The following is a 21,823-nucleotide window of genomic DNA, read 5'->3' as shown; positions in this document are numbered from 1 at the left end:
TTGAACTGCCAACCTTTATGGTTAGCAAAAGAATGCTTAACTACTGCACCACCAGGGCGGTATAAACCAAAAAACAAACCCAGTGCCCTCAAGTCAATTCCGATCACAGCGACCCTATAGGATAGAGTAGAATTGCCCCATAGGGCTTCCAAGGAGCAGCTGGTGGGCTCGAACTGCTGATCTTTTGGTTAGCAGCCATAGCCCTTAACCACTACGCCACCACATATATGTATATCCATTCCTAAGTTCATGGGGATACGTGGTTTTAAAGTTTACTACGTTGACTGAGCAGCCAGAACATGAACGCAAAGGAGCCACTTTTAATATTTTGATCATTTATAACTTTGTGGAGACACATGCTGAAATTTTGTTTGCTGGAAAATAATGTATGGGAGCTGGTTTCTCAGCCAACAAGTAAGCATTTATAAATCAATCTGACTTTTAATTCTCCCCTTGTTCTCACCTAAACGGTAGTGTCTCTTTCACTTTATGACATTTAATAAAGGTGAGTTTTTGCAATGATTGCATTCGTGAATTTGGTGATTAATGATGGTCTCAGAAACTGTGTCTTAGGAATGCCAAGAGTCTAATGTATTTTTCTCATATATTTAATTCATTGTGAGTAAAATATGCAAACCTATCAGAGTTAAGCATTTTGGTGAAGAATAAATATGCAGCTGTGTTATTCAGTACTTGCTAGGGCAAGTCACTTAGATCTTTTGGATTTAGTTTTCTCCCCTGTAAAATAATGAAGCAGGAGAGAGTCACTAAGATATTTTCTAGCTGGAAAAAAAATCTTTTATTATTAATTATTAGCTATCTATAATAATTTGGATTTTTGGTGAGCAAATATTCACTCTTCTCTCATTTGTACTGTCAGAAGAGACTACTTCTTCATTCTACGGATGTCAGGTTTGGCCATGTGAATTGCTTTGGCCAATGGAATGTTAGTACTTGACATGAGCATGGGCCATAAGCGTTGTTAAGAGGTTAGGCTGGATTCATGCTCCAGTGATTCGTCATAAGAAGCGCATGACCCTCAGAAAAAAGACATATGCAGGAGATCTAACCCCAACATGCATTCAGGAGCCTAGCCCAGCTAACCCACAGCCCAGGCAAGCCCAGCCTAGATCAGCAAAATCACAAGCAATCTAAAAAAACCGTAAGAGAATAAATGCTTGTTGTTTGGAGCCATTGAGTTTTGAGATAATTTGTCTCACAGATTTATTGTGGTAATAGCCAATTAATACACTATCATACATGGATCATATATGAAAAAGACTAGATAGCCCTTCTTACTGGTTCAAAGGTATTTTGCTTTACACTCAAATTGGTTTATTAAACAATCCAGCAGATTTTTGTTGAGAATCCAATAAGATGGCTTTCTGGACATTTGCCTCCTTATGGATGCATAGCCTCTAAATCCCTCTAAGGTTTCAGCAATCTACCATTGTATTAGCATTGGAGAGAGAAAAGGCCCCGACTCCTGCTACAATAGAGTCCGGATTCCGGCTATTTATTCTCTCTGACTGGCACTTAGAACCCGGATTCCAGCTATTTATTCTCTCTGACTGGCACTTAGAACCTAGTTCTGTGACCTAACCTTGCCTTATAACAGGGGTCAGCAAGTTACAGCTCATAAGCTAAATTGGCCCACAGCCTGTTTTTGCTTTTTCAAGCTTTATTGAAACATAGTCATGCACGTTCATATTATATAATTATGTATGGTTGCTTTCACCCTACAATAGCAGAGTTGAGTAGCTGTAACAGAGACCATACAGCCTGCAAAGAATAAAATATTTTCTATCTGTCCTTTACAGGGAAAAAAAAAATCAACCCTTGTCTTATCAGATGCTCCTGCCAGAGACCTTAATTCTTGAATGTCTGACAAAAAGAGAAGTGAGAGTATAGAGACAAGTTGGCATTGATAAAATCTGTTGCCATTAAGTTGATTCCAACTCATAGTGACCCTATAGGACAGAGTAGAACTGCACCATAGCATTTCCAAGGCGTGGCTGGTGGATTTGAACTACTGACCTTTTGGTTAGCTGCTAAACACTTAACCACTGCTCTACCAGTTGGCACTGATGGCAGCAAACAATGTCTAGTGGCTTTGGTGTCCCTAGTATACCAGTGCACAAGCCATGATGGCAGTTTATAATTCAGATTCACCTTGTGGCTTGATGCTAGATGTGTTTTTGGATGCCTAGCCTGATATTCTCTGGTGGTTCTGCCCATTTTTAAAACCTGGCTCTCCAGATCTTCACATTGATTTCATGGGGTACCTGATATTCTTGCAGTAAATAATATATTTCTGCCTAAGGTAGCCAGCTGCTCTGTGGAAACCCTATGGGGCAGTTCTATGCTGTCCTATAGTGTTGCTACAAGTCAGAATCAACTCAATGGTGATGAGCTTTAGGTTTTTTTTTTTTTTTCGGTTAAGGTAGTCAGAGTCACTGTCTGTTAGTTGCAACTCAAAACGTTGAATGGTCCATAGGTCTTGCTTATCCCTGAGTATGAGTACCATGCTCCTATTTATTTTCCCAGGGATCCTGTTCTTGCCTCTAGCATAGCCTGTATCTTTCAACCATTATAATACTGGCTGGTCGCTCATTTTCTCTCCTAGGTTGAGAGGTTCTTGAAGCCAATGACTGAGTCTAATTCAGCTCTCTGTGGTACTCAGGAAAATTTGAAAGAATTTAAGAATGAATTAACAGGCATGATGACTATCAGAGCCATAGATCATCATTTTCATCATGAAAAGTGCCAACCTTAATTGAGCAATTATCATGTATAAGCAATCCACTAAGTATGCTACATGCAGTATGTCATGTACCGTATTTTACACAAATAACACGTGCTTTCTACATTTGTTTGCCACCCACGTCCTTCCCCTAGGTTGTTGGTTGTTGTGAAAAACTAGCATATGAAAAATTAGCAAATGGCTTACAAAAATACCTCACGGGGGGAGGGTGCTGTTGGGAAAACCAGTGTCGAAGGTGTACATTATTTGCATAAAATACAGCATCCTCATGACAAAATAACCTTATAACAGAGACACTATTCTTATCCCATTTTATAGATGAGGATGTAGCAGAGCATTAAAGATAAGAAACTTGCTCAGGGACACACAGGTAGTCGGCAGCAGAGCCAGGATTCCAAAACAGGCTGGACTCTAGAGCCTGTACTCATAAGCAATTACTTAAAACAGTTTTAGTTTTACTTCTCCAATAGAGACTAGACTAAATTTCTCTATGAAATGTGTCATAATTCCTGACCCATTCCTAGAGAAGGTAAACTGGAGTAAAGTTATACAGCTTCTGGATAAGGAAGGAGTGGTATTACTAGTATGAGAGATAGTCTACCCTTTGACAAAAGTGGGAAAGACCCCAGATTTGTGATGAGATTTCAGCTACCCTCCCTGTTGACTGGCATTCATTAATGCTTCTGCTTCTTTTAGAGTCCAGGGGTGAATGTGAACTGAAAGGGAAATGGCTGCATGGCCCAGTGGGAAGGGAATGCTTAGTTCACTGGCCAAATATAGCTTATAGGTAAAGTGGAGGGGAAGCCTCAACAAGCAGAAAGTTTTACCTCCACTTTACTGCAAGAGTGGTAGGTGCCTACAGAGGCACGGTAATCACCAGCTTCTCAACACACGCTCAAAGTTGGTAGGGGATGGTCTGGGTGGCCTGGATGGCTGGGAGAAAACACTACCTGGGAGAAGACAAAAGGAGACAGGAACATCCCAACAGTGGAATGAGCAACCCCAAAGAGGGCAACAGAACTGACCTCATTGGAGTAGCCTACAGAAGCTCATGACAACTCAGTGTGGAATACTGACAGAAAGTGCACCATAGTGGCAGTACACATTTAAGTTTGTCTTTTGTGGTATAAACACAGGCTTACTGAGTGATTTTTTTTTTACCATAACCTGTTTCTGACACTCTGAGACCAGCTGCTGTTCACAAGTAAGCTGAGATAAACCTATTAGGCCATCCAGAGGAGAAACAGTCTCAGATTTTTGAGAGGGGGCTTGAGTCCAGCCATACTGAACACTCACTTTGTATTCAGCACTTTATTAAGTCTGAAGATGTCACACAAAATAAAACATAGCCCTTGCCTTTGAGGAGATTGCACAGAAGGCAAAAAAGTAAATAAACAAATTGATTCTTGGGTGATAACTTCTAGAAGTAAGTCACTTGGTAGTATTTACTGTACAGGGTAGCCACCAAGTCTGGCAACAACTGTAAATACATAAATGGTTTATTGATATTATATTACATTAAATGACTCAATAATATCTCCTGTTTCCAGAATTTATGATCAATTAATAGTCTTTCAATAGGATTTAAAGAAGGATATGATAACTCAGTTAAGACCTGAAAGACAGGTAGGCCAGAGGAGGGACAGAACACTTGGAAATCACAAATGAATTCAATAATGCTGAAGCAGTAATTGGAGGAGTTGTAGTTCAAGCAGGAAGTGATAAGCACTAAGGCTGACCAGGTGAGCAGCAATCATGTGAAGACTTCATATGCCCAATCAATGAGTCGGGATTTTATTCTAAGGGGTATAGAATTACAGTACTGATGTTCTTACATTTTTGCAAACAACTCTGGATAAATGATAATTGGGAACAAAGTGGGGATGGTCACTGGAGTAAACTGAGATGTCTGCTAGAAATGTCTGTTTGGGAGGCCAATGTAGTAAACCAAGAACTAAAATAGAAGTAGAGAGGCTTAGAAACAGACAGATATTAAGGAGTTCCCTATAATTATTTTAAAAAATGGTTTCATTTCCCCTGTGAATAATGAAGATTGACTCAAGACTACAGAACTTTGAAAGAAATTATTTATTATCTATTTATTTATTATCTATTATTTATTTATTAATCATCTATGAGGGAATGTTATTACTTTTAACCTCAAATGTAAAAGAAAAAAATTTTCACCTTCTTGTGGTGTGAGGCAAAAGAATGTATGTGAATTCTTGTCAGAAAAATTTTAAGTCAAAGCTAAATATTTTAACTAAAGTAGGCACTACGAAGTTATTTTAAATCAATAAATTTCCCACAGCAAAAAAAAAAAAAAGCGACTATAAATCATAAAGTATTCCCTTCAAAATGTAAATAATAGATGAAAATCAACTTTTTGTTGATAAGGTCGTTTTTAAACATATTAATATGAGTGTCAAACTGTAAACATATAGGACACAGATATGACTAAAAATATGCAAAGATATACATTTGACATTGTACAATTTTTTAAACCACCCCAAATAAGTGACCAAAACTGTTTGCCATTACCTGACATTTCAGAGGATGATACAGTACTCCAACATAACGATGATTTCAGCACAGAAAAATTTCCAGAATTCAACTCATTAGACTGAACTGTTTATTATTATTTGTCCTCACTCAACTTACCTTTTCCCAATGATGGTGATATTCTTTCCCTTTCTTCTTTCCTACCTCTTTTTTTCTACAGAGTGAATTAAAATGAACTCTAGAGTTCTCTGAAAACGGGTACAGTCATGCAGCAAAATGAAAGTGTTACCTACCCTTGTCGATCCTTGTACATCTTGTTAACTTTTTCCCATTGGAAATCGAGCTTCGAGAGAGCTTCTTGTAGTTTCGCTCTTTCTGCGGGTGTGGCGCTTTGCAATGCTGCTGTCTTCTTTTTGTGGATGACGTCAATCCGACCTGAGATTTGTTGTAGGTTGTCTTTTATATTCTGTAATATTGAAATTTTAAAATAAATAAGAAATTAATCATCTGTCTATGGAAAGAAAAAAGAAAACATGTAAACCCATAGAAGTAACTGAGTTGTGGTTCTTAATCATTCACTTTTAAAAATCAACGACTCTGGCCAAGTTTTCCAATGATTTCAACATGGCCAAATTCAATACGAATTCAATAGACAATTCACATCTTGGTATAACCAATCACTCCTTCCATCTTAAAACTTTTTTTTTTTTTTTGCATCTGGCTTCCATAACCTGAACGCTTCTGTTTTTTTCCACCTTCTTGTCCACTGCTTCTCAGTCTCCTTTACTGTATAATTCTTCTCTTATTAATCTCTTTCTTGGACCCCTGGTGGTGAAGTAATTAGGAGCTTGGCTGCTAACCAAAGGGTCGACAATTCGAATCCACCAGCCGCTCCGTGGAAACCCTATGCGGCAGTTCTACTCTGTCCTATATGGTCGCTACAAGTCAGAATTGATTAATGACAACAAGTTTTTGGTTTGAATCTTTATTCAACTGTTCTGGTTCAATCTTGGGACTTCCTTCCATCTCTGTATATACCCCCCTCCCATTCAATCTCATGACTATAAATATTTTTTATGGCAGTGACTCCCCAACTTTATCTCTAGTTATGACCTCTCCTCTGAACTCGACTCCCACATCCAACTACTTTCTTGACATCTTGATGTCTCAAGAGCATTTCAAACTTAACGTGGCCCAAATAACATTCTGAACTTCACCCCCTAATCTTGCTCCTTCCATACTTTTCCCCATTTAAGTAAATGACACTGTAAGTGATGAAAGTTACATGAAGTTGCTTTCACTAGAAAATAGAAAACAGCTTAATACTACATGGCAGTTTAGGAGCCCTGGTGGCGCAATGGTTAAAGCGTTCAGCTGCTAGCTGAAAGGTGGGCGTTTTGAACCCACTCAGCACTTTGTGGGAGAAAGACCTGGCAATCTGCTTCCGTAAAGATAACAGCCAAGAAACCCTGTGGGGCAGTTCTATTCTATCACATGGGGTCACTATGAGTTGAAAACTGACTTGACGGCACCTAACAACAACAACACATTGCAGTTTGTTTTATTGGGCACCAGACACTTTCTTATTCAGGAAAAGTTCACTATTATAAAAAGACAGAGCTAATAATTTAAAACAAATTGTAAAAAAGATTGGGTGGATCTGTTATCAATACCCTAAAAGTCAATTGAATTCAAGCATGCTTCTTATATTCTTCTATATTTACCTGGTAAAATTCAACTATCATCTGATGGCTCTAAGTTTGGAGTCTTGGATGGGATGGATATTTAAGGCTATCCTACGAGCATGATGAGGTCAGAAAGATGCACCAGCATGGCTTATTTGCTGCTTCTGTCACTCGCCTAACCTGGGCAGCCTGATATCGCAAGCATTTGATCTGGTTCAACTCCTGATGCTGTAAGTCACGGACTCCATCTTAGCTTGGCCGCCAGCCCATGGGCATAGATCCAGATCTCTGACAAGTCCTCTACTTGATCCCACAAAGCCAACTGACTGACAGGTAAAAAAAAAAGCCAACTGACTGACAGGTACAGGTATAAAAAAGATTACTTAAATTCACATTGGTGCAACAAGCCACATTAGTCCATACACTGGGAGTCCAAACACTTAAAACATTAAAACATTAGTCCATACAGTGGGAATCCAAACACTTAAAAAAGCCAACTGACTGACAGGTAGATTACTTAAATTCACATTGGTGCAACAAGCCACATTAGTCCATACACTGGGAGTCCAAACACTTAAAATGCATTACTGTAACCTCCTATTGGAAGGAGATTCAAGGAAAGGGAAAGAGGATTGTCCTCACCAGAATAAAAGTTATCCAGTTACAACTTTGATGTGGAGATACACACACACACACACACACACACATATTTGCTCTTTGAGGAGTTAAGCTTGATTTAAGCTTGCAAAGTGTCCTGATTTTAATCCGAATTTCTGGCGAGCTTCCAATTCTCTGGAAAACTGGAGAACTGCTCAGAATCAAGTTATGAATGGCTTTAGCAATGCTGGGCAGCATGTTGCAAAGACAGGAAAACTTTCTATCTTAAATGAGAAAAGCAAAAAGCAAAAACTGGGGCAGGGGATGTCACATTCCCTGGATATCCAGATAATAGCTCCTTGGTGCAAGCTCAGAGACTGCTGTCAAAATTGGCTGGAGTGCAGAAAATCCTTTTTAAAGTCCCTGCGCATGCTCACGTCCTTGAGGTGGTACACACAGAAAAATGGTACATGCACCAAAGAAAATTCTGCAGCCGTTTCCACAGTTTAAAGTCAGAGACGGGATCTCTTATAGCTTTTTACTATTTTAGTTTGTCAGTAAATAAGTGACCTTTATAGCTTCTGACCCTCTAAAAAGGAAACCAGAGTCCCTGTACTTGCTATGGTGATAGAAAAATCCCTAGGATCACTATGGAATATAGCATTTTTGTTTCTATTTCTGAATACTGCCTTATCTTACCTGAAAATATGATGTCAAAATGATGAAGTGCTCACTTTTTAGTCAACTTCCTTCTCAATTTGAACACACCCCTATCAGTTGACGCCCCCCCCAAATTCAATTCTCTCTGATGTTTATTCGTTAGACATTCTTCCCGCAAGAAGAAATACTAATTTCTGGAAAACATTTGTAGGTGCATTTTTATAATGTAAGTCCTTAAATAGTTTAAAAACAACATCATTGCAACTCGGGTTCATAGAAGTTAAGTTAAATAAGGCCTTTATTCATACGCTGCTGAGAGGGAAAAATTAAATATTAAAGTCTCTTCCACAACTGAAAGACAAAATCCAGATATATAAAGTTAGGAAAAACAGAAGTCTAGTTTTTAGGAACCATGTTGCTTCATTTCATATTTCTAGTTGAAAAGTGTGTTTAAACAAAACTTCACTGATGACACATACATGATAATATAGGTTTCACCTTTGAGGCAGAAACATAAATATTTAGAAACATGAGTCCGCCTTTCAAAAGGGAATCATCCGTTTAACACAAATAATTTGAACGTAAAAGCACTTTGTTTATTCAAGTATTATGGACTAAATGCCTTCAATGGGCTTAAAAGAGACACTAGAGCCCACAGACAATTTATCTAGGGAGTTAAGGGCAGAGTCGTCATCTAATCAGGTTGAGATAAAGATCTCAAGTAACAATTTATCCATGTTCTGTTCTCTGTCATAAGGGGCAGATTTCTGCTGCTTAGTTTTTCTTGCATTTAATGTAAAGCGACAACTATTCCCTTGCTATCAAAGTGTTTTATTACAGAGCCTGCCTTTACTCACCTAAATAGCAAACCTATTTTTATGGATGTCAAAGCAGATACTGCAGAAACTGAACAGGGCAGTAGGGAACAGTGATATCTGGTAACTGGACTTATTGTTAATCACTTCTGATAAAAGTGGACTTGAAAAGAATTTAGTGAATTTCAACATCTTTTTTTTTTTTTTTAAGCTGCAGTGCAGTTCTTTGTTTCATGTACACCATGAATTTCTCCAGTCCAGGACCTAGAATTTAAAATAGCATATTTTCTCCTGTGCCTTCTCTGCAGTCATGAAACATAAAAGAGCATCTCGCAACTCCAAAGCATAAAACGCAGTTCAGCACGTGCTTCAACTTCAATACACAAATACTAAAATAGAGCGTGTCGATAATTTACAGGTGCCTTTAGTCCTGTGTTTCACACCAAGAAGTCAAGTTCAAACATAGTTTTATAAGTTACAATGCTTTTCAAGGTAAGATTTTAAACAATGGGTCCATTGTGGGATATGTACACACACATGAATCTACTAATTTGTCTCCTATTTAAAGAGTTGGTCCTTAGTTATAAAATATTTACATCGAAACTGCCAGTGTTCTCTCAGTCAAAAAGTTTCAATAAGGGGGAAAAAAAGTCATTTTAAAATTGAAATGATGGAGTTTTGATATATGAAGCACAACGTAAAATATAACATAATATGAAATTGATTATTGTTTTAGTGTACTTTCTCTTAAAAGTGACTTCTCTATCTCAATGATATTATCATTTGAAGTGCACTAAACTTCATTTTTTTAAAAAGAAATGATAAAATTGCTTTCTAGCGATTCTTCATGTTTCATTTCTCAGAATGACTCACATCAGCAGATGTCTGTAAACACCTATAATTCATATTTGTTACCATACTTACTTCCTGAAGGAAAACTCTATTTATTGGCTCACTAATAGCTTCTTCATTGCATCTTTTCACTCTTCTGAAGCATTCAGTACTGTTAAGCATAAACTTCATCACACAGCCCTTGCCTCCCTAGTTTTACCTAATTCTGTTCTCGCCCAGTTTCTCTCTAACTAATCTGAGAGCTATAGCTCAGTCTTCATTCACACTCAACACATATCTATTGAAAACCTATCATGTGTCAGTCACATTCTACAAACTAGGGATATAGGGGTGACCCCCAAAAGGCAAAGGCCTGCTCTCTCACCTTCTATTGGGGGAGAAAGAAAATAAACAGGATAAATGAGTTAACTCTATAGTCTATTGCTTTGGTTGTATGCCATTGAGTTGACTCCAACTCAGAGACCCCACGTGACAGAACAGAACTGCCCCATAGGGGTTTTTGGCTGTAATCTTTATGGAAGCAGACTGCCAGGCCTTTTTCCTGCAGAGCCACTGGGTGGGTTCAAACCTCCAACCTTTCAGTTAGCAGCACAGTGCTTAACTTTTGCGCCACCAGGGCTCCTTTATATTCAAATAAAGAGTGGTAAGTGCTAAGGCCAAACCTAAAGATGGGCAGGAGGACATGAAGGACTTGAGTTGGGGTTGAAATTTTAGGTAGGGAGGTCAGGGAAGCCTCACTAAGAAGCTGATTTTTAAGTAAAGATCTGAATGAAATAAAGGAGTAAATCATGTAAAGAATCATGATAAGAACACTCCAGGCAGGTAAAGCAAGTGTAAGGGCCCTGACACTGGAGTGTGCTTGGAGGGGTCATGGAACAGAAAGGAGATGGTTATGGGTGGAGGTAAAGAGTATCTGGGAAAAGATAAGAGGGAGAATGGGGCAGGCAGCTCAAGGAGAGCTATTAGGACTTCTATGTTTACTTAGAGGGTGATGGGGAGCCTTGGGGATTTTGAGGGTGATACAATTTGACTTTTAACTGAATCCCTCTGGCTATGGTGTTGAAAACAAACTCTATGTGGGGCAGGGGCAAAAGGAGGAAGACCTGTTAGGAGACCATTGCAATCATCCATGCTACCGATGATGGGGTTTTGGATCAGAGCGATGGCAGGGTTGAATTCTGGACACATTCTAAAGGTAGATCCCATAGGATTTGGTGGCAGATTGTATGTGGGTTGGGAGAGAGAGGATTCAAAAATAACACTAAGATTTTTGGCATGAACGACTGGAATAATGGAGTTCCATTAGCCGTAATGTGGAAAACTGCAGGAGGATCAGGTTTAGGGGCAAGGTTTACTATTAACTCAGTTTGGACAAGTTAAATTTATGTTCTTATTAGACATCCAAGTGGATATATCAAATAGGCAGTCAGATATATAGAGATCAGAAGTCACAACTAGAGATATACATTTTGGAGTTATCGGAGGTAATTTAGGAGTTTTTGGTGGCACAGCGGTTAAAGTGTTCGGCTGCTAACCGAGAGGTCAGCAGCTTGAACCCATCAGCTGCTCCTCAGGAGACAGACATGGCAGTCTGCTTCCATAAAGATTACAGCCTTGGAAATCCTATGGCTCAGTTCTACTCTACCCTATAGGGTTGCTATGAATCAGAATCAACTTGATAGTAATGGGTTTTATTTGGTGATAATTTGTTATGTCTTCTTCCACAATTGCTCAAAAAATACGGGTCTTTCCTATATTCCTTTCCTAGCCCTCTTTTGCCCTAACACACCTCTGTGGACAATCACAGCCACTCCTACGGCTTAAATATCACCTTGACACAAGTGTTTGGTTCAGATGCCGAGGGGGTTGAGCGAGATGCACAGATGAAAGCATAGATGTGCTGCTGATGGGGCCCAAAAGAAGAGGCATCCAACAGATAGAGGCATTTAGCCATTTAATGGTTGACTCTGTTTAAGGCTACAGCAAGGTGCTTGTGGGCTAACAGAAACAGGAGGGGCAAAAACAATGTGCAGGGAGGAAATTCTAGGCTACTGGCTGGTGGAAGCTCAATCACAGACTCTCAGTTTTGTTGCCATTGTGAAATTATATAAACCTCCCAAAAAACCCGTGATCCAGCAGTTAGAGGGTTCAACTAACCAGATAGAAACAAATGTCTGAAATCCAGACCATAAACTTTTGTACCACAAGATAAAAGTGGGTGGTATACAGGATGTTGGGTACACCCAGAACACTTTAATAATGTGAGTCCTGGCCTACTTACCTGTAATAAGGGTATGATTTCGAAATGAGCCCAGATAGGATGGACACAAATATCTCTTTAATTTATTTTTCTGTCTTTAGTTTTTCCTGTCTCCAACTGTTTCTACTACTTTCAGGTTTCTCCCTGACCAAAATCCTTCAGTAATTACCTGTGGCATTCAAGACTCCAGAAATAACGGAATGTACAGTTTTTATCTGACTTGATCTCCTAATGCATTGCCAGCAAAAGCACTTTGGTTTGAGAAGGATATATCTCTTTGTTATTCCTCAAACACACTGCTTCAATACAAAGTTTTACTTTGACTAACCTTGTTTGTCTAACGTTGAAAACCTCTACGTCAAGAAGCTGTATAGTATGGTGGTTAAGAGCAGAGACTCCGGAGCTAGAATCTGGATAAAGTTACTTTGCTTTATCCTCTTCATGAATTCAGTTACACTCATGCCTTACTGTATATGTTTTGACTTGGATTATATCCTGTCTTTATTACTTTCTAATTTATTTGTGTAACTATGACATAAATCTTCATTTAATGTTACAAATTACCAAAGTGCAAGGGTCGTGTTTTGTATTTCTCTTTTATCTTTTAGCGTGTTAAGCACAGTACTTGGGGCCTTAATAAATGCTTGTCGAGTTGAAGCTCTGAATCTTAACTTGTTTATGAAAACCCAATTTGGATGGATTCATTGAACCTTTATGATTTGTTACATTGTTTTTGAACCATTGCAGAAATGCACTGAGGCCCCAACAGATGTAGTGAGCTCTTCAGATATCTCCCTGTTTATTCTGTTTTGCTTTTCCTGGTAATTTAACTGGTAGAGGAAATAGTGAAATAACAATCCATCTGCGTTTCCTGGCTGTGTTTCCCCCATGGTCTCTTCACAGTACCTCAGATACCTAACAACAAACACGTCCTTCTTTCAGAATTATGTCTGCCCGAGTCTCCCAAAAGCCACAAAACACCAATAAGAAGAAGAACAACAAAAACAAAACCTTTGTTTCACTGCTCCAACTGTTCCACAAAGACAACGACACTAGTCTATCAGAACCAATGAAACTGAAAATGATTTCACAAGTCATTTGGTGATAGGTATGTGTGTTCAGTTGTGCACGTTGTCTTTAAATCATTTTCCAGGAAGTCCTGACAGAAATTGGCTCTTGCTCAGGTCAACGGAGAGTTGTGTGGAAGCAAGTGCTTTTGTCTTTGTTAAAAAGCAGACATATGGCATTCATGTTTCCACATTTTTTAGAACCAGGCATGCTTTAAGTCTAAGCAGAAGAGAGGCAGGTAAATTTTATGGAGAAAAACCTAAGTCAATAAAGCAATTCAACAGAACCTAAGAAACTGATTACTTCTGAAGAGTGGGATTGGGAAATGAAGGAGTGATGTTTTTCTTTTTCTTTCTACTTTGTATTCTTCTATCCTATTTAAATATGTAACCATGAGCATCCTATTATTTTGATTAAAGAACTGAAAACCTAGTATGAGTGATCAAGCAAGTTCACAGATAGTTACTATACAAAATAGTATGGACTCAAATATCCACAAATTAATACAGAGGACCACAGAATATTCTGGAAAAATATTTGGTAATGTTATGTCATTTTATAAATGACTAATGCTGTTGACCTCAGAACATGCTTTCTATCTTAATGTTTATATGGGGTGATATAAAAGTAAAACTACTGTTTCATAAAATAGTCATGAACCTAAATACATCAATCTTAAGAAAAACAAACAAAAACACCCAAAATAAAGATCACATGGGAACAGGAATCTAACATGCTATTCCATTTCCTTACCTTCTCGGAAGCTCCACAGATTTCTCTAATGATGACAGCATCCTTGCCCTTTTGCTTAATGTTTGGCAAACTATATTTGGAAATGGGTAATAACTGCTGCCCGTTAAATATATAAGATTTATAATACAATGTTCTTGATTTTTTTTTCCCCAGAATGTTTAATGATATTCATTAGGATTCAGAAATAAGCTGACTTTGGTAGAAGCCATTGTATCAGATTGAACCTTATGAAATTGCCAATATTTGACCATTTTGAAGTAAAATGACAATTTATAAGGTTTGATTGAATATTACAAAAGTAATAATAATAACATGCTCCGGAGTATAAATTTAAGCAGAAAAAGCGAATACAAACTAGCTTTTTTAAATGCCAAAAGAAAAACAACAAAAAATAAACAAAAACTAATCTTAAATCTCCAAAGACATAAGAAAAAAACACTACTAATTACACTTTCGTCACTTAGAGTTTCGATGCTTTTAAATAGCCGAAGTAATGGTTCTGAACTCAGAAATAGAACACCAAACTACGATTGCCATGGAGTCAATTCCAAGTCATAGCGACCCTGCAGGACAGAGTAAAGCTGCCCCATAGGGTTCTGTCATCTTTAGCGAAGCTGATTGCCACATCTTTCTCCATTGGAGTGGCTGGTGGGTTTGAACCGCGGACCTTTAGGTTAGCAGTTGAACGCTTAACCACTGTGCCACCAGAGCACCTTAGAAAATAGAACAAGTGGTTTTAAATTACAGATGTAGAACTGGAAACATTAATTCAATATATTTCATTAAAAACAAACACGCAAAATAAAAATTTAAACTAAAAAGCAGCATCTTGCTCTTGATAAAAAAAAAAACATGGTATGTGAAGTCTTGGAACAGTTTAGAGTTTGCATTTCTGTACCTCAAGATAAATATAAGAAAGTGAATTATTTAGTTGGGGGCATATAAAATAAATAGAAGAATGAAAAAAAGCATTCCCCCATTAAAGTAATGCTTCGCCTTGGAAACAGAGCGAAGGAATATGATTGAAAACACCCAAGATTTTTCTTATAGAAGTTTTTGTCAAAAGGAAATTTTTTTTTTTTTTAGCCTAGGTGTTTTCTGTTTTGTTGTACTTCAAACCCTTTCAAAAAACAAAGCAAAACAAAATAAAAAACTTTAGGCTATTTGCTACATCTGGAAATAACTTTATATATATTTTATGCTGTCGTTAGCATTTCATTTGATCTTTTTACATGTAAAAATATGTTATAAAGTTTAATACATTCTTAAAGGTAATTTATTTTTAAGATTCTTTACATGGAAATTTAATTTACAATAAGTTCTAATTTGCAATAATTTTGGCAGATGTGTTACGTATGTTTTTACAACAATAAAAATATTAAAAATATAATTTTATTATTTGATAAACCAACCCAAAAACCAAACCCATTGCCATCCAGTCAATTCCAACTCATAGCAATGCAATAGAACAGAGTAGAACTGACCCATAGGGTTTCCAAGGAGCACCTGGTGGATTCGAACTGCCGACCTTTTGGTTAGCAACCATAGCTGTCAACCACTGCACCAGCAACAAATTAAAATTTTAGGTACATTGAAAATTATATAATTATACATGTTTACAAGAATTTTTTCTACACAATCTTCCATAATCTCATTCTATCTTCACAATAGTACTGCTGAGGAGGGTGGGACACGGATTATCACTGGCCTAATTTTAAAACTGATAAAACTGAAGCTTAAAATTTTTAGTGACTTTCGCAAGGATGCAAGTAAGAGTCCTATTTGATGTCTAAACCCAAGTCTTTTAGGTTCAAATCCAGTACTTTGCCAGCCTCTCTAGCCCATTGCTGGTCACACCATATAATTCAAGCTCAGTGATCAGGAAAAATATACTAACATTTTAATTGTGTGTGCATTCATAGCCACACTTTAATAAATGATTCATTCAAAATTCAGTAGGTACAAACCCATAGGCAATGTCTCCATACTGGTATATGTGTAGATTTTCAGAATACACATGCCTAGATGACTTAACTCAATTAGTATATAATGACAAAGAAGTTTTTTTTTTTTTTTTAATGTAGGCGCGATAGGTCAGCATTGCTCTGTCCTTATAGATCGTGGAACATATACTTGGAATTACTAGACTCTCATTCATTCAACAGATGCATATTAAGTGCCTAGGTATTGTTTTAGGAATTGTAGCTACAGTGGTCAACAAGAAAAACAAGATACTGTTTTTTCTTCTTCCTAGTGGTTGAACATATGATGGATGCTTGCCACCATGGAGAACAAGTCAGAGGGAGTATATGGCTGGTTGCAAACCAGTGGGAACTGTGAAAGTTATATCTTTTTTGCAGTTGCCGAGTCAGTATCATCCTCTTGATAAATGCAGCACTGCAGTTAAATGGGTATAAAACCCACTGTCGTCAAGTCGATTCTGACTCATAGCAACCCTATAGGACAGAGTAGAACTGCCTCGTAGAGTTTTCAAGGGTGTAATCTCTACGGAAGCAGACTGCCACAGCTTTCTCCTGTGGAGTGGCAGGTGGGTTCAAACCGCTGACCTTTTGGGTAGCAGCTGAGTGCTTTAACCACTGGACTGCCAGAGATCCTTTAAATGGGTATATATACACTTAAATATGTGTGTATTTGTTCTTAAATTTATAAACCCTGAATTCTTGTTTTCAGATTTGGGAAGGGGGAAAAATAGCTTTAAGCAGTTTTTGGTATGAAAAGTGCCTGAGACACTTTGAAACTTGATTAACAGAAGAGCACACAACTTTGATTTCTAAGAAGAAAGGATTAGAGCAACCGATCAGTAGCTGTTGTGACAGCAGTCGTTGGGGAGTGGATCTATCTTAAAATTGAAAAAGAGAAATTGGAGGACCAAAGACTCAAACTCCAGTTCATTTTCACTCTCTGGAATCTGTCTTTATCTGACAGATGAAGGCAACACCCTGTATAAAGCTAATTCTTAAACTCTTTATGTTCCATGCAGCTACCAGGCACCACAATAATGACATGTCAAATTGGGAAGAGTTTTCAATCACAAGGCATTCAAGTACTCATTAATTAAGTTTTCCTAAGCTCCTAAACAAATTTTTAAAAAGTTATTTTTAGTGGGCCCTGTGGTAAGTCACCCTTTTGATTTGTTCTGCATGGTTTGTGGTCCACATGTGAGAAACCCTTCCTATACGCAATATATATTTTGGCAAGAAAATTCGCCATAGGATGATGCATTGTCTTTGTGTAAATAACATATCAGTAATTATATATCACAGATCAAAAAGTGACATCAAAATTGGTCAAGCAGAGCTTGAATAGTTCATGAATAGAAGGAAAATCTTCCCACAACTTAATTGCAACCTCCAAATTTCTACCAGCTTCAAGAATTGTAAAGTGTAATATGGCTGAGTTTCAGACTTCCAGTATTTATAGGACTGGGATTATCAAAGTAGTCTTGCTGGTAGGATGGAAGGAGGGGTGCATTTTGAAAATACATTTTAGCCAAGTTGGGAGTAAACTGCAGCACAGGAGTCAAAGTAAAGACCACTGCTGGGCCTGATAAAATAATGGGGTGGGGGAGAAAAGAAGGAATCATTTCCTGTAAAAGATTCATGTACAAAATATAAAGGAAGACTCATAAATATGAACTGGCATGGCTATAATGCAGTAAATATAATGTCTTAACTATAAGATAAATGAAAAATGAGATCTTACAGAAAGGGTTTAAGCACAATTTAAATTGTAGCAAGTAGAGTAATATTGGTAAAATATTTCACTAATATCAATAGGAAATGGAACAAATAAATCCCAACTGATAAAAACAGCTGAAGAAAGGAATTGTATTTATAACTGAACAAATGTGTCAGTTGAAAAAAAAAAAACCTCAATTTTCCTCAGAGAAATCATTAAATAATTACATTATGAGAAATAGTTTATATGTAGTCCAAAAGATCAGTTTTTAAATATGGTAACACATTAATAAAAGTCATATTTTTCCATGTACCAAGCTGTTCTATTAAAAACGTTTAAAGTGAAATTCAGAAGGCATTTGTAATCAAATTTTCCTTTGAAATTTTTATATGATCCATGATTAATTATTTGATTTAGAATAATTGTAATATTCTTAAATTGGTGAAAAATTTGACTCGTTATCTAGCATGGCTTTGTATTATAATATGCATATAAAAAGTCATTATTTTCTTTTATTTAAGGTATTTGTTCAGATTTATGCATATGGTGCCTCCTGCTATTGCCTAATTCCCATAGTACCAGAATAGAAAAACAGTTTGCACATGGAATAAATTTCGTCTTCATTCAAGTGACTGTTTACATGTTATGAAAAAGATTCCAAAGGAGAAAGATCTCGACCAGGATGCTAAGATCTCTGCTTCCAGTACATTTGCCTCTGATTCAAGGGAGGACTGGAGTATAAAAGACAAAGATAGCAATAAGAAGAAATATTCTCCCAAGGGATCCTCTGCCAAGTTCACAGGACACAAACATTCACCTAACTTAGCCTCATACTTTCTGGAAACGTGTCTCTTACATACACAAGCTCAAGTTTCTGTGCAAATACAGATAGAAGCCCATTTCCTCTGTATTTCCAGAATCTGACAATCTCTCACTATCCTCTGGTTCCAGGCCACCAACATGGCTTACACAACTGGTCTTTCTCCTTGCTTCTACTCTTGCTCCCCTATAGTTCTACTATTAACCCAGCAGCCAGTATGGTGCCTTAAAAACTTAAATCAGATCATGTCACTCCTTTGCTTGCAACCTTGTAATGGCTTCCATCTCACTCACAGTCAAAGTTAAAGTCTTCACACTGGCCCACCAGGCCCTCCATAATCTGGGACTCCAATGCCCCTTGGACCTTATTGCCTACAGCCTTTCCCTGGGTTGTTCTCTACCAGTCACACTGGCCTACTTTCTGTTCTTGAACAAATTAGGCATGCTCCTGCCTTTGGGCCTTTGCACTGGCAATTTCCTCTTCTCAGCTAGCAAGGCTGACTCCCTTGCTTTCTTCAAACCTTTGCTCAAACAACCTTTCCATCCTATTTAACATTATAATCCTACCTGTTGCAATTCCAGCTAACCTTGCCTCCTTGATAGACCTATTCCCCCTACCTGACTATCTTCCAGTTTCTGTAGAGTGAACGAAGGCTCATGGAGAGCCCATGTGTGTCAAATTAGAATTGTGCTCCCCAGGGTTTTCAATAGATGCTTTTTTGGAAGGAGATCACCAGGCCTTTCTTTGGAGTCATCTGTAAAGAAGGTTAAACATTTGCACCACCCAGGGACTCCTACTTGACTTTAGGTTTTTTTTTGTTTGTTTTCTATAGCACGTGCCACCTTTTAAATATGCAATATTTACTTATTTGTTTGCTTATATTCTCTCTCCAGTTGCTAAACTATAAGATATATGAAAGCAGGGATCCATCAGTTTTGTTCACTGTGACTGGCACATAGCAAGAGCTTAGTAAATATTTGTTGGATGAATGAATGGACACTCTTTAGATCAGCACTTGCCCTGACAATTCACTTTTGGTTTCAAGAGCCATGCATAGAAGCTGAAGCAGTCAGAGATGGCTTAAACAATTTTGCTTCACACTGTCTTTTTGCCCCTTAAGTTCACTAACAGCTCTCCCCAGTACTGTTGAGTTTGAACAAGTGTTGTCTTTACTTCCTGACTTGCCTAAACTCTGCATTGGCACAAAGTCTCCTACCAACATCTGTAAGCTTTCTTCATCTGTCTACACTTCACCTCACCCTCTTGGTTACCGAGAACAGTAGATTTTATCCACCTCAAACAGAGCAACTGAAATTATGCATGCCTGACTTTATTTTTCCTTCTCTTTCTTTTCTTCTTTCTTCCTTTTTTTCCTCCCCCTCCTCTCTCTTTTTGTTCTGCCTTTACTTCCTTCCTTCTCTGGAATCTTTGAGAACTGGAATGGATTCATCTAGAATTAGAAGCCACAATTCTTTTCTATAAACTGGGCATGGAAGACCTTAGCATTCTACCTTTTCTTGTTGAAATTCGTTGGCAGTTCAAATCCACCAGCCACTCCTCAGAAACCTTATGGAGCAGTTCTACTCTGTCCTATAGGGTCGCCATGAGTTGGAATCGACTTGACAGCCACAGGTTTGTTTGTTTTTTTTTAATGCTGAATATGGAGCCCTGGTGGCGCAGTGGTTAAGAGCTACGGCTGCTAAACAGAAGGTCCACAGTTCAAATTCACCAGGCACTCCTTGGAACCCTATAGGGCAGTTCTACTCTGTCTAATAGGGTCGCTATGAGTCGGAATCAACTCAATGGCAATGGGTTTGGTCTTTTTGGTTTGGTTTAGGCTGATCATAGCACACTAGAAACAGCCTCATTGAGAGGTGGTATAAGACAGTGGTTAGAAGCACAGATTCTGAAACTGCATTGTTCTGGTTCAAACCCTTGCTACACCAACACTAGCTGTGCCAACTTTGTCACGTTATTTTACCTTACACCACTTCAGTTTCCTTACCTATTTAAAAAAAAAATTGCCCTCTAGTCAATTCCAACTCATGGCAACCCTGTAGGGCAGAGTAGAACTGTCTGATAGGGTTTCTGAGGCTGTGAATCTTTACAGAAGCAGACTACCACATCTTTCTCCCACAGAGCAGCTGGCGGGTTCGAACCGCCAACCTTTTGGTTAGTAGCCAAGTGCTTAACCACTGTACCACCATCTATAAAATGGGGATAAGAATTTTAGATAATTCATAGAGTTGTGAGGAAGATCAAATGAGTTAATATAGGTGAGTCATCAGAAGAGCTCCTAAAGCATAGTAAGCGCTACATAAAAGTTGACTGTCATTATTGAGAAAAGGAAAGTCTAGTTTCCATCTTTATTCTAAACCATGCTCTCTATTTTTTTTTTTTTTGGTCCTGCAAATTCACCTTTATCAATGCCAAGACATGGTTGAACAACTAAGGAACTTCTTGGTGACAGCAGCAGCATCACTGGGGAATTCTATATAGAATGGCATGGAGTATTTTCCAAGATTTCTGTTCACAAGTGCTGACTGGACAGTATATGTGTCATTAAATAATGTGTCATTAAATATTCCCTAATTGTCCCAGGTTGCATAGCTCTAGAAGCAGATCCTAAGACAACAATGTGCATGCAAGTCATTTATTTGCATATGACCCTGGGAAGCATGGTAAGGGAGTGAGGAGGGCAGGAGAGGAAGCCAGTAAAGATTGTGTTATGAAGCAGGTTTCTACTTTGGGCACTGGGGATTCGATCCTACTGAGGATCTCTGGGCCACATTGTAGAACATGCTTCAAAGTTATCCCAACTGAAGGTGAGTGACCAGTGGCATTTATCTGCCAAAACCCGTCTGTTATTGGTTGGAGGCTCTTGGTGGATATGCAGGGGGCAGAGCTTTAACTCTCTGAAACTTGTGGGCTTTGATGAATAGAGAGCGGAGTCAGCCACAGGAACCTACAGTTGGCTGCTCCTTGGTCAGCATACAGGGAATGGTGAGTGAGGAGAGGTTATGGATGAGGCCTCAAGCGTGTCTCATACACCAATGGAAGTGAAAGTTTTAGTAAAATCAGGTGTCTGGAGGCATTAGGATAACTCTTTTCAATCGGGCCTTTTAAATGGATCATTTCTGCTTTCATAACAAGATTTCAAATTCTTAAAGCTCTCAGGGGAAAAACTTTTCGTAACTTAGAACAAGTGATGCCAAAAATTTTTATGTTCATACTTTTCAATGAGATACTTTAAAGCAAGATTCGATTATTTAACATTGTAATTCTATTTTACAGAATTTTGTTAAATAATCATTTTTTTCTTAAAAATAAAGTTCAAGTTCTCCGTAA

General features: G+C 38.0%; 1 protein-coding gene across 12 annotated transcripts in view; it reads right to left on the bottom strand.

Moving 5' to 3' along the window:
* Positions 1 to 21,823, bottom strand: part of DMD (dystrophin) — a 2,447,064-nt gene that overhangs the window by 1,309,967 nt on the left and 1,115,274 nt on the right. For all 12 annotated transcript variants that reach the window (XM_049872854.1, XM_049872851.1, XM_049872858.1 and 9 more), the window contains one exon: positions 5,560 to 5,732. In XM_049872854.1, coding sequence (XP_049728811.1) covers positions 5,560 to 5,732 — 173 coding nt within the window. The remainder of the gene's footprint in view (positions 1 to 5,559; positions 5,733 to 21,823) is intronic.

The sequence above is a fragment of the Elephas maximus genome, chromosome X, assembly GCF_024166365.1.
Source record: "Elephas maximus indicus isolate mEleMax1 chromosome X, mEleMax1 primary haplotype, whole genome shotgun sequence".
NCBI classification, from domain to species: domain Eukaryota; kingdom Metazoa; phylum Chordata; class Mammalia; order Proboscidea; family Elephantidae; genus Elephas; species Elephas maximus.
Note: the sequence above shows the minus strand (reverse complement) of the source record. Positions and strands in the feature narration are given on the sequence as shown.